Source organism: Propithecus coquereli, unplaced genomic scaffold (assembly GCF_000956105.1).
Source record: "Propithecus coquereli isolate 6110/MARCELLA unplaced genomic scaffold, Pcoq_1.0 Scaffold7, whole genome shotgun sequence".
In the NCBI taxonomy this organism is placed as follows: Eukaryota; Metazoa; Chordata; class Mammalia; order Primates; family Indriidae; genus Propithecus; species Propithecus coquereli.
Window position 1 is genome coordinate 142,214 of NW_012153062.1, and position 13,136 is coordinate 155,349.

General features: G+C 38.8%; 1 protein-coding gene across 1 annotated transcript in view; it reads right to left on the reverse strand.

The window, feature by feature from the left end:
- Positions 1 to 2,438: 2,438 nt before the first annotated feature.
- The window catches only part of PALMD (palmdelphin), a 48,716-nt gene continuing 38,018 nt past the window's right edge, over positions 2,439 to 13,136 (reverse strand). Inside the window, exons 4-8 of the mRNA XM_012661178.1 lie at positions 10,803 to 10,917; positions 10,630 to 10,663; positions 10,377 to 10,490; positions 7,101 to 8,195; positions 2,439 to 2,953 (exon numbers count right to left, since the gene is read on the reverse strand). Coding sequence (XP_012516632.1) covers positions 2,910 to 2,953; positions 7,101 to 8,195; positions 10,377 to 10,490; positions 10,630 to 10,663; positions 10,803 to 10,917 — 1,402 coding nt within the window. The 3' untranslated portion in view covers positions 2,439 to 2,909. The remainder of the gene's footprint in view (positions 2,954 to 7,100; positions 8,196 to 10,376; positions 10,491 to 10,629; positions 10,664 to 10,802; positions 10,918 to 13,136) is intronic.

A 13,136-nucleotide genomic window follows, 5' to 3' on the forward strand; every position in this document is an offset into this window, starting at 1 on the left:
GGATAGCCACATGTAGAAGACTGAAACAGGATCTACACCTTTCACCTCTCACAAAAATCAACTCACAGTGGATAACAGACTTAAACCTAAGGCATGAAACTATAAGAATTCTAGAAGAAAATGTTGGAAAAACTCTTACAGACATTGGCCTAGGCAAAGAATTTATAAGGAAGACCCCAAAGGCAATCACAGCAACAACAAAAATAAATAAATGGGACCTGATCAAATTAAAAAGCTTCTGCATAGCCAAGGAACCAATCATGAGAGCAAACAGACAACCTACAGAATGGGAGAAAATATTCGCATGTTACACACCCCATAAAGGGCTGATAACTAGAATCTATATAGAACTCAGGAAAATCAGCAAGAAAAAATCAAACGACCCTATTAAAAAGTGGGCAAATGACATGAACAGAAATTTCTCAAAAGAAGATAGACTAATGGCTAACAAACATATGAATAAATGCTCAACATCACTAATCATCAAGGAAATGCAAATCAAAAGATATCACTTGTAAGGTATCACTTATCTCTATTGAGAATGGCCTTTATCAAAAGCCCCCAAACAATAAATGTTGGTGTGCATGTGGAGAGATAGCAACACTCATACACTCGGAGTGCAAACTAGTACAACCTCTGTGGAAAGTTGTATGGAGATACCTCAAAGAGATACAAGTAGAACTACCATTTGACCCAGCAATCCCATTACTGGGCAGCTGCCCAAAAGAACAAAATACATTCTATAAAAAAGACATCTGCACTAGAATGTTTATAGCAGCACAATTCACAATTGCAAAGATATGGAAACAACCCAAGTGCCCATCAATACATGAGTGGATTAATAAAATGTAGTATATGTATACCATGGAGTTCTACTCAGCCACAAAAAACAATGGTGATCTAGCACCTCTTGTATTATCCTGTATAGAGCTGGAACCCATTCTACTAAGTGAAGTATCCCAGGAATGGAAAAACAAGCACCACATGTACTCACCATCAAATTAATATTAACTGATCAACACTTAAGTGCACATATAGTAATAACATTCATCGGGTGTTGGGCAGGTGGGAGGGCTGTGGGGACGATAGGTATATACACAGCTAATGGGTGTGATGTGCACCGTCTTGGGGATGGACACGCTTGAAGGGTGGGGCTGACTCTGACTCTGACTCTGATGGGGCAAAGGCAATATATGTAACCTAAACATTTGTACCCCTGTAATATGCTGAAATAAAAAATAATTTAAAAAATGTAAAAAATAAAAATGCCTTTAAAAAAAAAAAAAAAAGCCAAGTGAGGTTTATACAAAGAATGCGCTGTTGGCAAAACCTATCTGATCATCTCAATAGATGGGGAGAAAGCATTTGACAAAATTCTTTTTTATTTTTAGTAGAGAAGGGGTCTTGCTCATGCTCAGGCTGGTCTTGAACTCCTGAGCTCAAGCAATCCTCCCGCCTTGGCCTCCCAGAGTGCCAGGATTACAAGCAAGAGCCACTGTGCCTGGCCTATGGCAATGTTTAAAGAGACCCCTGTCTCCTGAAGCCAGGGGGCAAACTGTGTGAGAATAAAACCCATGCTTCAATCCTAAAGGTGGCAGGGCTACAAAGGAATGTGCAGTTTTGACAGGTCACTTATGCTCCAGTCAGAGCCATGAAAGGAAAGGAGTCCCTTGGAGCTGGAATAGCGGTATTGCTGAAAGAATCTCATAAATTTGAACCTCCAGATTTCCCAGAACATTCCAGGCCAGCAGAAGGGGTTCTCTCCTGCTAGAGAACAGCTGCCCCTTGCAAAACCACTCAACTGGGGCTGATGCTTTGCAGTTAATTCTGTCCTCCGCAAGATCTATTTATTTTGCCTCTCATTACCTCCAGACAAATAAGTAAGATAAGGTCTTATCAACCATAGTCTCAGCACGGAAATTCAATTTCTGTCCTGGGAGGAAACAGACTATTCACTGAAAGACTTGGAGGACCTGTGTAACATGTTCTGGCATGATCCAGGGGAACATGTGTGGGAGTGGGTCTTGAGGGTGTTGGAGGGAGGGAAGTATCATAGGTCAGGGTAGGAGAGAAGTCATTGGCATGGGAGTATCCTCCTTCGAATCAGGGTTTAGTATCTTGGCAAGAATACTGAGGAGTAACATGCTGTACGCATTTTTATTATTCTTAATATTAAGATTCTACTTTGTTCACAGGAATTGGTCAAACATTAGATTAGATCTGTGCTTTTTGAGAATATAGAAAGTCCTCTATCCAACACCCCTTAAATACCAATCCGTCAATTTAAGAAGGAGGAATGTGCCAGTTATCATCTGCAAGGTCATGTGCACTGTCAAGGCAATCCAAACCCAGTCCCAAAATATGAGGATCATTACTGCATGCACTGTTTGGATATGTACAGGGTTTGAAGTCTCTTACCAAACCAATTAAATCGGTCCTTAGCAGGAGAATGTAGTTGCCTTGAGGCATTATTAATTTGAGATGACATGCTTACTTGTCAGAGTTGAAGATGAATATTTCTGTGTGGGGTGCAATGGCTTCCTAATCTTTGTATTAGTAAAATTACAATCCAGTCAATATAATGCAGTCAGGATATTTTAAATAACTTTATTCTGAAATTTAACAAGCTCTTATTAGAAATGCTTTGGTATCAATACAATAAAAAATGCTGGTTCCCCCCTATTGAATGTTGTCAAGTAACTGAAACAATTAAGCGTCTGTTCTCCCCAGTTTTTTTGGAATTGTTCACAAAGGATGACTACTACTTATTCACATGGTCTTATATGGGTATACTGTAATTATAAATTTTTGGAGTTCAGAAAAAAAATAAACAAAAATATCCAGAAGAGAAATTGGCAAACATTTCTTAGTTTCTTCTCCAAAGGTTGTTTCCACAGGGGCTGCACCTCTCAGATCACTTTTTTCCCCAGCTTTGCCATTCTCATCCTCAAAGCTGCAAGTTAAAGGAAAAAAATAGAGAGAGAGTTATAAAACAAAAGCCTCAATTTTCACTCTAAATGACCATTTCATAGAATGCAGGAAAGTTTAGAACATACCTCAGATGGTTTTATCCAACAATGTGAGCATTGATTTAGTAGCACAAAGAGACAGTAGAAACAATAAGCTATGGTTAACTTAGGGCAGAAGCAGGTTCAGCACTAGAAGGAACCTATTTCTATAAAGATTAGAAAAATTAGTAAACACAGTACAAATAGAATAAATACAGGATTAGTACACAATTTTACTGTAAGTCATACATACATATGCCTATAAGTAACTGTGTTTTGTGTATATTTCTGAGCTATGTAGCACTGAAAAAAAAAAGGTGTTGACACAAACTATATTTCATGATCGTGTTATCTTTTTGCTCATTAAACTTGGTTGTCCAAACAAGCTCTGGCCTTTGAATATACAATGACAAAAGCAAATTTCTTTATGAATGAAACAACATGAACCAGTAATCAAGAGTTGAGTAATTATAAAATGTCTTTGTCAAAATATAAGTATACTTTCAAATGGCAAATATATCTTTTTTGAGTAAATTCTACTGCTAATGATATATTGGATGTAGAAAGCATTTTTAAAAATGCAGATTTACAATTTATAACACTTCTCTGGTATTCTGGTATCATGCCCTTAATATTTAGGACTTCAGAATATAGCTGCCTCAGTCATGTTCCAAAAGTTGAGAGATGCTGTCAAGGCACTGATCTAATGATTACATTCTAATGATATATATTAATGATCTAATATTACATTCGTGTGTAATGTGGCCCAAGGACCAGCTATTTAATTGATTGTACAATTTTGTTTAGTGAAAAAATATAAGGGAAGACATATTGTCTCATTTCTATGTCATATATTAGTTATCTATTAACAAAGGAAATTACCCTATCTCTAAAGAAGTCCTTTTGCACAAATATGAGAAGATGGGGATCCAATACTGTAACAAGACCATGATCATTTTGTTGTCACTCCATTTATATGAAATATTTTCATTTCAGTGAAGTTAAAGAGGATTACTTTCCTTGAAACTTTCAGAGGAATGATCATTTCTGGTGGCAAGGCCAAGAATGTCCCCTTGAATTTAGGATGGGCTGAGAGAATTTCCTTTGCTCTGTAGCAAGCGGATGGTCTCTATTCCTAGGAGCTGCTGGATGGTGACACCCATGGGAAGGCTGTAGTTACACAGCAGGGGGTGAACAGAAGGCAGCACCAAGGCTCTATAAAGTTTCTACTGTTGGATTTTGTGGACTTCTACTTTGCCCATACCGAAAAAGAGAGCAGGGGTGAGCGACTTTTTAAAGTCTCTTTTCAGGCAGGGGCAAAGTCCTCTTCCCTGCAATTACTCCTCTCTTTAGGATTACACACATCAGGCACACCCTGTGTGCCGTAGGCATTCAGAGACGTTTTCTAGAGTCTGCTTTCTGTTTTCTCCTTTTTTCAAGCCTATGCAAGAAGATGGTGTGAATTCCAGGTGAATGTGTGGGGCCAGAGCACACTGGCAATGAAGGCCAGTTGGTTTAGCAGCTAAAAACCCTGGGCCGTCAGCTTTCCTCTGACTTTTCTTTTCTGCTTTTTCTCTGATCCCGTCTTCCTCTCCCCACAGCAATTCAGATACATGCATGGCTTTGGCTGGCTGGACTTGGTGGGGGAGAGCTCATCTCTTTACTCTCAGTATTCCTTGGGCCCTAATGGCTGCTACAGGCTGGCGGTTTCAGCACCGACAGCATGTGAATCTTCCAGAGCTGAGGTTCCCCACTCCTTCATCCTGGAATGCCACTGACATCTCCAAGAGGGCAGAATAGAGGCAGAAGTGCAAGAATACTTTAGTGAGGACTGCCAAGGAAAGCCAGGTTGGTGGGGGTGGTAGTGGGCTCCCAGGCAAAGCTTGCTGGGGCCATGCAATGGTGGAAGTATCTGGCATGAAGCTAACCCTTACAACTTGGTTATATTTATATTAGCAGAGGGACATAACAGTGCCTAAATTTTTCTGTCATGTCTTACCCTGTTCAAAATTTTGACTGAACAATCTTGTCTTTAGAATCTCTAGGCTCCACCTTTTTCTACCTTTCTTCCTCCTTCATGCTGTTTTCCAAATTAAAAATTGCTCTTAGATAAGGCTTCCATCACCAATTTGACACCAAGGGAATAAAGGCTAATAATTCTTATCTATTATGCCTACCAGGACTATTTATATTTAATACGGGGCTTATACCATCAATAAAGAAATTGACTGAGATGGTGGGTTTTCAAGTATCACAAACATTTTTTAAGCTCAATCTACTCGGTGTTTGTGAAGTTGAAGTGAATGGGGGCTATGTATTCTATGAAAGTGGGTGGCCCCTGATGGTATATGACCCTATGACATACTTATTTTTAAAACCCATCTAAAAATACATAAAAGCTCTGTAATCCTTGTGCTGAACTGGAAAATAGGATTGTAGAACAATATCACGATGGAAGGCAAGGAATTTGGAGCATTCTGTTTATAAGATACTTTGATTGATAGTACAGAACTTTGTATTGTTACTTTGTCTGGAATAGGTTTTCCTGTTTTCATTATTTTAGTTCGGTGGCATGGTTAGTTAGTGTTGTCTGGAAACGTTAGTCACTTCCTGCCATTTTCCATGGGGTAAATGTGTTGACACGGCTGGAGGAGAAGGAGTGTTGGATGTTCAAGAGGAGCTGGCTAATATCCAAGTTCAAGAAAGCGAGGTTTTATGGAGGGTACTGTTACTGCTCCTGACCACAAACAATGTGTTCTTCTTTTCTAAGTCTTCTGTGTTGTTGTTTTTAAAATGAATTTAAGATACCAAGCTTTACCAGTAAACAAAGCTCATTGTTCAAAGAGAAAGAAACAGCATCTGCAGGTTTCTGTTGTGGGGAAACATCACTCAACTCTGATTGAGGAAGCTAGATAAGTGTACACTTCCCAAGAGGTTAGCAATTCTTCAGGTGGTTAAATTTATAACTGGTATGCCTAATGTAATTACTTAAAAGAATGAAAGAGAGTTCATTTTACTGTATTATTGGCAATCCAAGATTGAGTTTATGGGTGACAGAGGAAGGAACATTCTTGAATTGTGCAGATACTACCATGCTTCTGCAGAATTATCAGGTTCTACTTGTTGAATTAGCTGGTACTTAATATTTATTGCTTTTTAATGATAATCTTTCATTAGAGACATTTAAAATTATTGTCCCTATCAAACGTACAGAGACTGTATGTCTGGGTAATTTGACTTACATCTTTAGCCAAGGTAAGTACAGCCTTCATAATAGATTTTTTTTAGGTTCTTATTTATCCTTTATAAATAATGACTAGAATGTAATATTTAAGTGATAGCAAGAAATCTAAAATTGAGACTGACACTTTTGTAGAAAAAAGCATTAAAGTTATTTTCCATTCAATGCTAAAATAGCTAGATAGCTATAAAGCTATAAAAAACTTTATAGAGAATGAAAATGCAAATATATAGAAAATAGAAAAAATAAATATGCTAAGTTGGGGCAGACTATGCAAAGTTAAATGTTACAGAAGATGTAAGATATACTGACATTCTATTTTAAAATGTAGAAAAATTAGGGAAATAAAGTTAATAAAACTACAAAAGTACAGAGAAAAAGATGTAGTAAAGTAATAAAATACTACGAAAATAAAATTTGTTTCTTGTATTTTCTTGCAAAATTAAGGCAATTTGTTAACTTATGCAGGAAGTTTAAATCACGGCAAGGCACAGACAAGTAGTTGTGATCAGATTCTGGTGGGAAAAGATATGTTATTGATGATTCAACGTATTAGTGACCGAAATACATTCACAGACATTACCATACCATGACGGAAGGCGAAAGTCAAGTTATTAAGATCAATCAATGCAATATCCAAATGAGGTAACAATTTGTTTTCACTTTATCTTTTGAAGTGACTTAATCACTTTACTGTGGTGACAATAATCCAGATCAACATTCATTAAAAGCCTCAGTGTGTATGAGTTTATGAGATGGTCAAAGAAGCTGACAGCGAGAGGATTTGTTAGCACAAAGAAAAGATTGTCACATGACCAAGCAGCAGTGGCATGCCTTGTCATTTTTATTACCTGTCAAGGATGGATCCTCAGTCCCATCGCCAGCTGTCTGAACCTCTGGCAGAGAATGGACGGGCCTCCCTAAGCTCTCTTCTTGCTCTTTCAGAGATATGGAATTTTTGTGGGGAGATTTATGATTTGTGTTTTCATGGGGACTAACTTCCAATCTCTTCCTAGGAAGTGGTGTTGGTTTGGCTGGCTGGTAAACCTGACTGTAGGGAGCTACAGGATGGTAGGACGGTGTCTCAGCCTCTCCTTCACCCTCCTCCTCCTCGTCATCAATCACAACCAGCTCAGCATGGATGATCCCGTCATACCCTGTCAGAAGCTTCTTTTCTTCTTCATTGTCTTCTGCATGCTGATACCCCATGAAAATCATTGTCACGGGTTCTGTATCATTTATGTCAGGAGGCAGGGAATGCACGATACTATATCTAATATCTTCCTCATCCTCCTGGCAAGTGGGTGGAGAACCCTGGTGTTCAGACTCTCCAACTATTGTTTCTCCGGGGCTGACTCTTGCCTTTGGAGAGGGTGTATCTTTGTCCCGCATGACATTCGATTCTTCCCAGGGAGTCATCAGCCTCTTCTGTGGGGTGCGGAGCATCTCATCTGTTTGTTGAATCACTGATCGGGGATGGGGTATCGGCCGAATGGGACTGATGTGATTGAAGTTGCTGCCCTTTTCCTCTGAAAGTCCATTGCCCACGTTGTGTACAGATTTATTGACCTCACTGCCCAGTCCATTAGCTTTAATCTTTATCCTTTCTTGAAAGTTTGGTCCAGGGCTTAGCTTTTCTCTCTGTGGGGTTGCAGGCCTGCAAAATGGATTGGCATATACAGGCTCGTGATACTCTGTTGGGGATTTGGAGTTTCTCTCCGAGGCTTGTCTTAACAGTTCCTCTACCTCAACTGGTGCCAGGCCATCGGTGCCGTTGTACGCTGCACTGTGATTAGAGCTTACTGCGTATACTGACTTCTGCCCGTCGTCATAAACTTTTACTCCCGCACCTTTAAAGTCGTCTGACGGGAGAGGTATTGAAGACAGCACTGTACTTTCTCCAGTCTTCAAGTCTTTTTCGACTTTAATTTCCATGGCATACAAAGCTGTTAAGAAACAAATTTGTCTTTGATTTAGTTAACTTTTTCTTTTATAAACCAGTCTGCTTTGTGTTTTTATATATATATAAACACTGAAATATATCTATTTATTTATTTATTTTTTTTGAGACAGAGTCTCACTGTGTTGCCTGGGCTAGAGTGCCGTGGCGTCATCCTAGCTCACAGCAACCTCAAACTCCTGGGCTCAAGCAATCCTTCTGCCTCAGCCTCCCGAGTAGCTGGGACTACAGGCATGCGCCACCATGCCCGGTTAATTTTTTTATTTTTGGTAGAGACGAGTCTCGCTCTTACTCAGGCTGGTCTCAAACTCTTGGCCTCAAGTGCTCCTCCTGCCTCAGCCTCCCAGAGTGCTAGGATTATAGGCGTGAGCCACCGCGCCCGGCCTGTATTTATATTTCTAAATATATATATATATATATATAGTTTAAGAGACAGGGTCTTGCTCTGTCACCCAGCCTGGAGTGCAGTGGCATGATCATGGCTCACTGCAGCCTCAAACTCCTCACCTCAAGTGCTCCTCCTGCCTCAGCCTCCCAAGAAGCCAGGTGCATGCTGCCATGCCTGGCTAGTTTTTAAAAAATGTTTTTGTAGAGACAGGGCCTATATTGCCCAGGCTAGTCCCAAACTCCTAGGCTCAAGCGATTCTCCCACCTTGGCCTCCCAAGGTGCTGGCATGAGCCACTGTGCCTGGCCTATTTTTATATTAAGTATACCTTTTGCTATTCTTTTATGTGAGATGTTGTTTATTTTTTAAATTCTCGATTTTACTCATTAATTATAAAATGACAAACACTGTAATAACATGGGTTTTTATGTAAGGGTATATGAAATTACTGAAAAAATGGGAAAAATTGAAGAAAAGAAACTGATAGTTCCAAATAGTAAAAAATTTCCATTGGAAAACCAAAAGATATCCTCTTTCCAATTACTAAATACAACAAAACAGAGCCACTCTCTTTTGCATCACTCAATGGGAGTTAGGGGAAATATGCCATGCTATGCATTGCAGTAGGATGGGTAACGTACTTCATACAGTATATTTTATAAAGTTACATCCTGTCGCATAGGCAGCAGGCTGTTGAAAATTATAGAGTATTCTAAGGTTTTCAGAACAGGGAGGTTGTTTAAATGTAGAACTGATATTGAACAGGGAGGGAGAAGTCTAGAATCACATGCTTCTCTTTTTGCCTTATGTTTCTTTTCATTCCCACTCCCATTTTCAAGTAGAGGAAGGGCTAAAAGTAGAGCAACATCAGCTGTACTGAAACAACTGCACTGCAGAGAACTGGGGAAGCTGAGATCTGCTTCATGACCCAGGCAAGATTCGTGTGGCTGGAATTCCAACTGGCAAGGTAAAGCTAACAGGCTTCTGTGCAAAATTACAATGTGGCAATGCTTGCTTTTGTTGCATCCACCCACCTTCCTTTTTGAACCCCTGTTGCATTTCATACCTCCATAGCCTGATGGTTCTTGACCTTCCCTAGCTACCCAAATAAAACTTCAACATCCCTTGCTGACACTCTCCTTGTACAGCTTCTGTGTGTTACTCTTCTGCATTTCACTCCCTGGCATGACACATTTAGTATTTACTAAATGTGTCATGACAAGAGGCACGTGGTGGTATTCACTAAATATTTGTTGAATGAATAAATGACTGCTACCTGCAGATAGAGAGTAGCTTCTCCTTCCACACTAAAATTCAAAAGTTTCCTCTCTGCTCTAACACAAATCTTCCTTTTTCCAGAGGCTTTGAAGTATTTGTTTTATGAAAATCAGTCTCCTATAGGGGTATATAATGCCTAACCTTCCCATAGGGAATATTTTCATTTTTAAAAAGGATCTTGGTAACCCAAAAGAATGTCTATTGGACGGAATATGTTGGGAGAGATATTTTTGACCAGGAAAGCTTTGATTTTTAAGAGCTTCTGGTCTCTTTCAGGTCTTTATCTTCCCTGTCCCTACCTGGTTTGCTACAGAACAATGCATAAAATGAATACTGTAACCTCATTATCTCTACATATGCAAGGGACTCACATACCTCATGGAACTTTGTAAAATGGACCATTACTTAACCTAGAAGCATAAGATGTTGCAGCAAATTGTGAATATTTGACACTGTAAAATCTGAAATTCAGAACATGCCTTGAACACAGATTTCTCATATACCTTTTCTATTTTGTTCATCATCTTCTGTGTCTTCATTTCTTTCCTTCCTTAACCTGGAAGGTATGTAGGATTTTGGAAGGTCAGGGATATTGGCATAGATGTCCTCAATTGACTCTGTAAAGTTAATGTAATTTTAAAATACATTTAGATTAAAATACATCTAGATTAGTTTAAAATATATTTACAATATTGAGAAAAATTTTAAATGATCAAAAAATGGCTTAGACATAAAGTAGGCTGCTTAAAAACATACCTCCTGGTGTTTCTTCCTTTTCCACTTTCACAGACTATAAGAAAAGAGAATTCTCCGTGATTAATACAGTTTAAAATATAAAATCTAAATGTGGATATGCTTTGAAGAATTATTTAGAATTTGTGGATTCATTTTGAGAGAGAATTATAGTTTTAAAATTGGTTAATGCTCACTCTTATTATGTCTTCTGTTGTCCTCTCAATTGATTTTAGTTTCTTTAAAATTGCCTCTTCATTTGTTGAGATTCGAAGTTCAGCTTTTTCAAGATCTTGGATCTCTTTCTCAAGCCTGACAACAAAAAGATATACTTTTTATTGCTTAACACAGTACAAATGCTGGGTTCTCAAATTTATCTCCTCCATATGTAAAACTTCCTTGGAATACTGCATGTAAGTAGCCAGATGCCTTCTAAGAACACAGTGTCACACTTAGCGTCACACTAAGCGTTGTGCTTAATATATACAAGTTACCTAACACCTGCCTTTGAACAATTTTCAATTCAAGGGTTTTTAAAATTTTTTTGGACAAAGGGATTTCTTCTTAGGTAAAGTATTTGACCTATGCTCCATATTCTTCATTGCATTTACTAATGTTACTTACAGATAAAATAAAGTGATTTTTTAAATAATGAGACTTAAGTGGAACCAAAAGGAATGTACATTTGTAGTTATTTTGTAGTTCACTAATTTTCCTTACCCCAGTGTACTTATAAATTGTTTGGATGAAACATTGTAATTATTAAACTTGATTTAATAATCACAGCTATTTAATACTTAAAAGTCCTGCATATCCTAACATTGAAAATGACACTTTGTTTTAATTTCAGTTTCCTAAGAGTTGTGCCGTATTATAATGAGTAGAGTGAAGAGATGGGGAAATGGATGAAACCTAGTACAGTGGCTTCGCCTGCTGCTGTTTATAGACACTATATTTTCAGGAAAAAAAAGAAATAGAAAAAAAAAAGAAAAAATGGATGCACATGGCCTGACAAAACATAAGGGAACTTAGAGGGACGGAGACAGACATTTGAAATTGGATCGTTGCAAACATTTGGGCTGTATCTCCACCAGCACACAGCGCATGTCAGATTTAAATGAACTCCAGCGGGCAGCACGGTGACCTCTACTCTGTATAAAAACAAACAGCCACTGGCAGCCCTGCAGTTAGTAAGGCTGGCCCTTGGCAGCCATGAGGCACATGTAATTTCTCAGCCAAAGACTCTAAGCTCTAAAGTCAGCTGCCTCAGAGGATGGCTGATTAGATACAGCAGCTGGTCCAGGAGATGACAGCTGCGGATATTCGTGTCAGCTAAGATAATTGTCAGTTTTCTTGGCTTCCTTCTTGAAGATGGTCATAGGTCTGGTAGCCTGGAAAATCCTGTGCTATTGTCACACCAGTGAAAGCCCAAAATGTGGTCTACTCGACCGTTCTCCTACTCATTGCTTCAGTTTTGAAATTCTGACTTTGCTGTTGCCTCTGGCCATTGATAGCTAAGGAGGTTTTCTTGCATATCACAGAACTCCAAGTGAAATGTAGTACTCCTGGGTTTCTTAGAAGTTACTAAGGTGTGACTACCATTCTATTAAAATTCCTCCACCTCCATGGTAGCAATTTTGCCCATCAGCAGAGCTGTGGGGCTATATCTTGGTCCAGTTTGGTAGAATGGAAAGATCTACACTAAAAGTGATAGATCTGGATTCTATTCTGTCTCTGCTACTCACGACTTGTGATTCCCTTAACTTCCCTGAAACTCAGTTTTGTAATGTGTATAATGAGAATAACAGTACCTGCCTTACCTTATGCAGATAGTTGGTAAGCTAAGAAGAAATGATGTATATGAAAGAACATTGAATATGGTCGATATCAGTTGTAAGTTTATTATGGTAAAATTCTTAAAGGTTTTCTGTAATACACTGTGTCTCTTTCTCCTTTTATCCCCTGTCCCACAGGGTCTTTTACCTGATATGCACATATTAATATGTATGTATATATACACACATAAATAAATGTATATATATATATATATATACATACATTCACATTTATTTATGAAGAAAAATATTTGCTGTGAGAAAAGGAGGATAATGGCTATAAACAGCAGGATAAGGAAGATAGAGAGAGCCCAGGGAGGGGGCACTGTTTTACACAGTGTGGTTAGGGAAGGTCTCTCTGATAAAGTATCATTTGAACAGAGATATGAGGGAAATGAGGGCAGGATACATGAGAGTTTCAAGCGGAGTGTGCCCCAGAGAGAGGGAAGAGCAAATACAAAGCTTGAAGTAAAAGAAGAGAGAGTAAGGAGGTGAGTGGTAAGAAATGAAATCAGAGAGGTGGCAGATGGCCAGATTATACAGGGCCTTGTGCATGGGAAGGCCTTTGGGAAGCCATTGGAGTTTTGAGCAGAGGAGAAACATATTATGACTTGAAATTTAAACAATTACGCTGGCTTCTGTGTAGAGAACAGGCTAGATGGGGCAAACATGGGGGTCATTTGTCCTAATAATCCT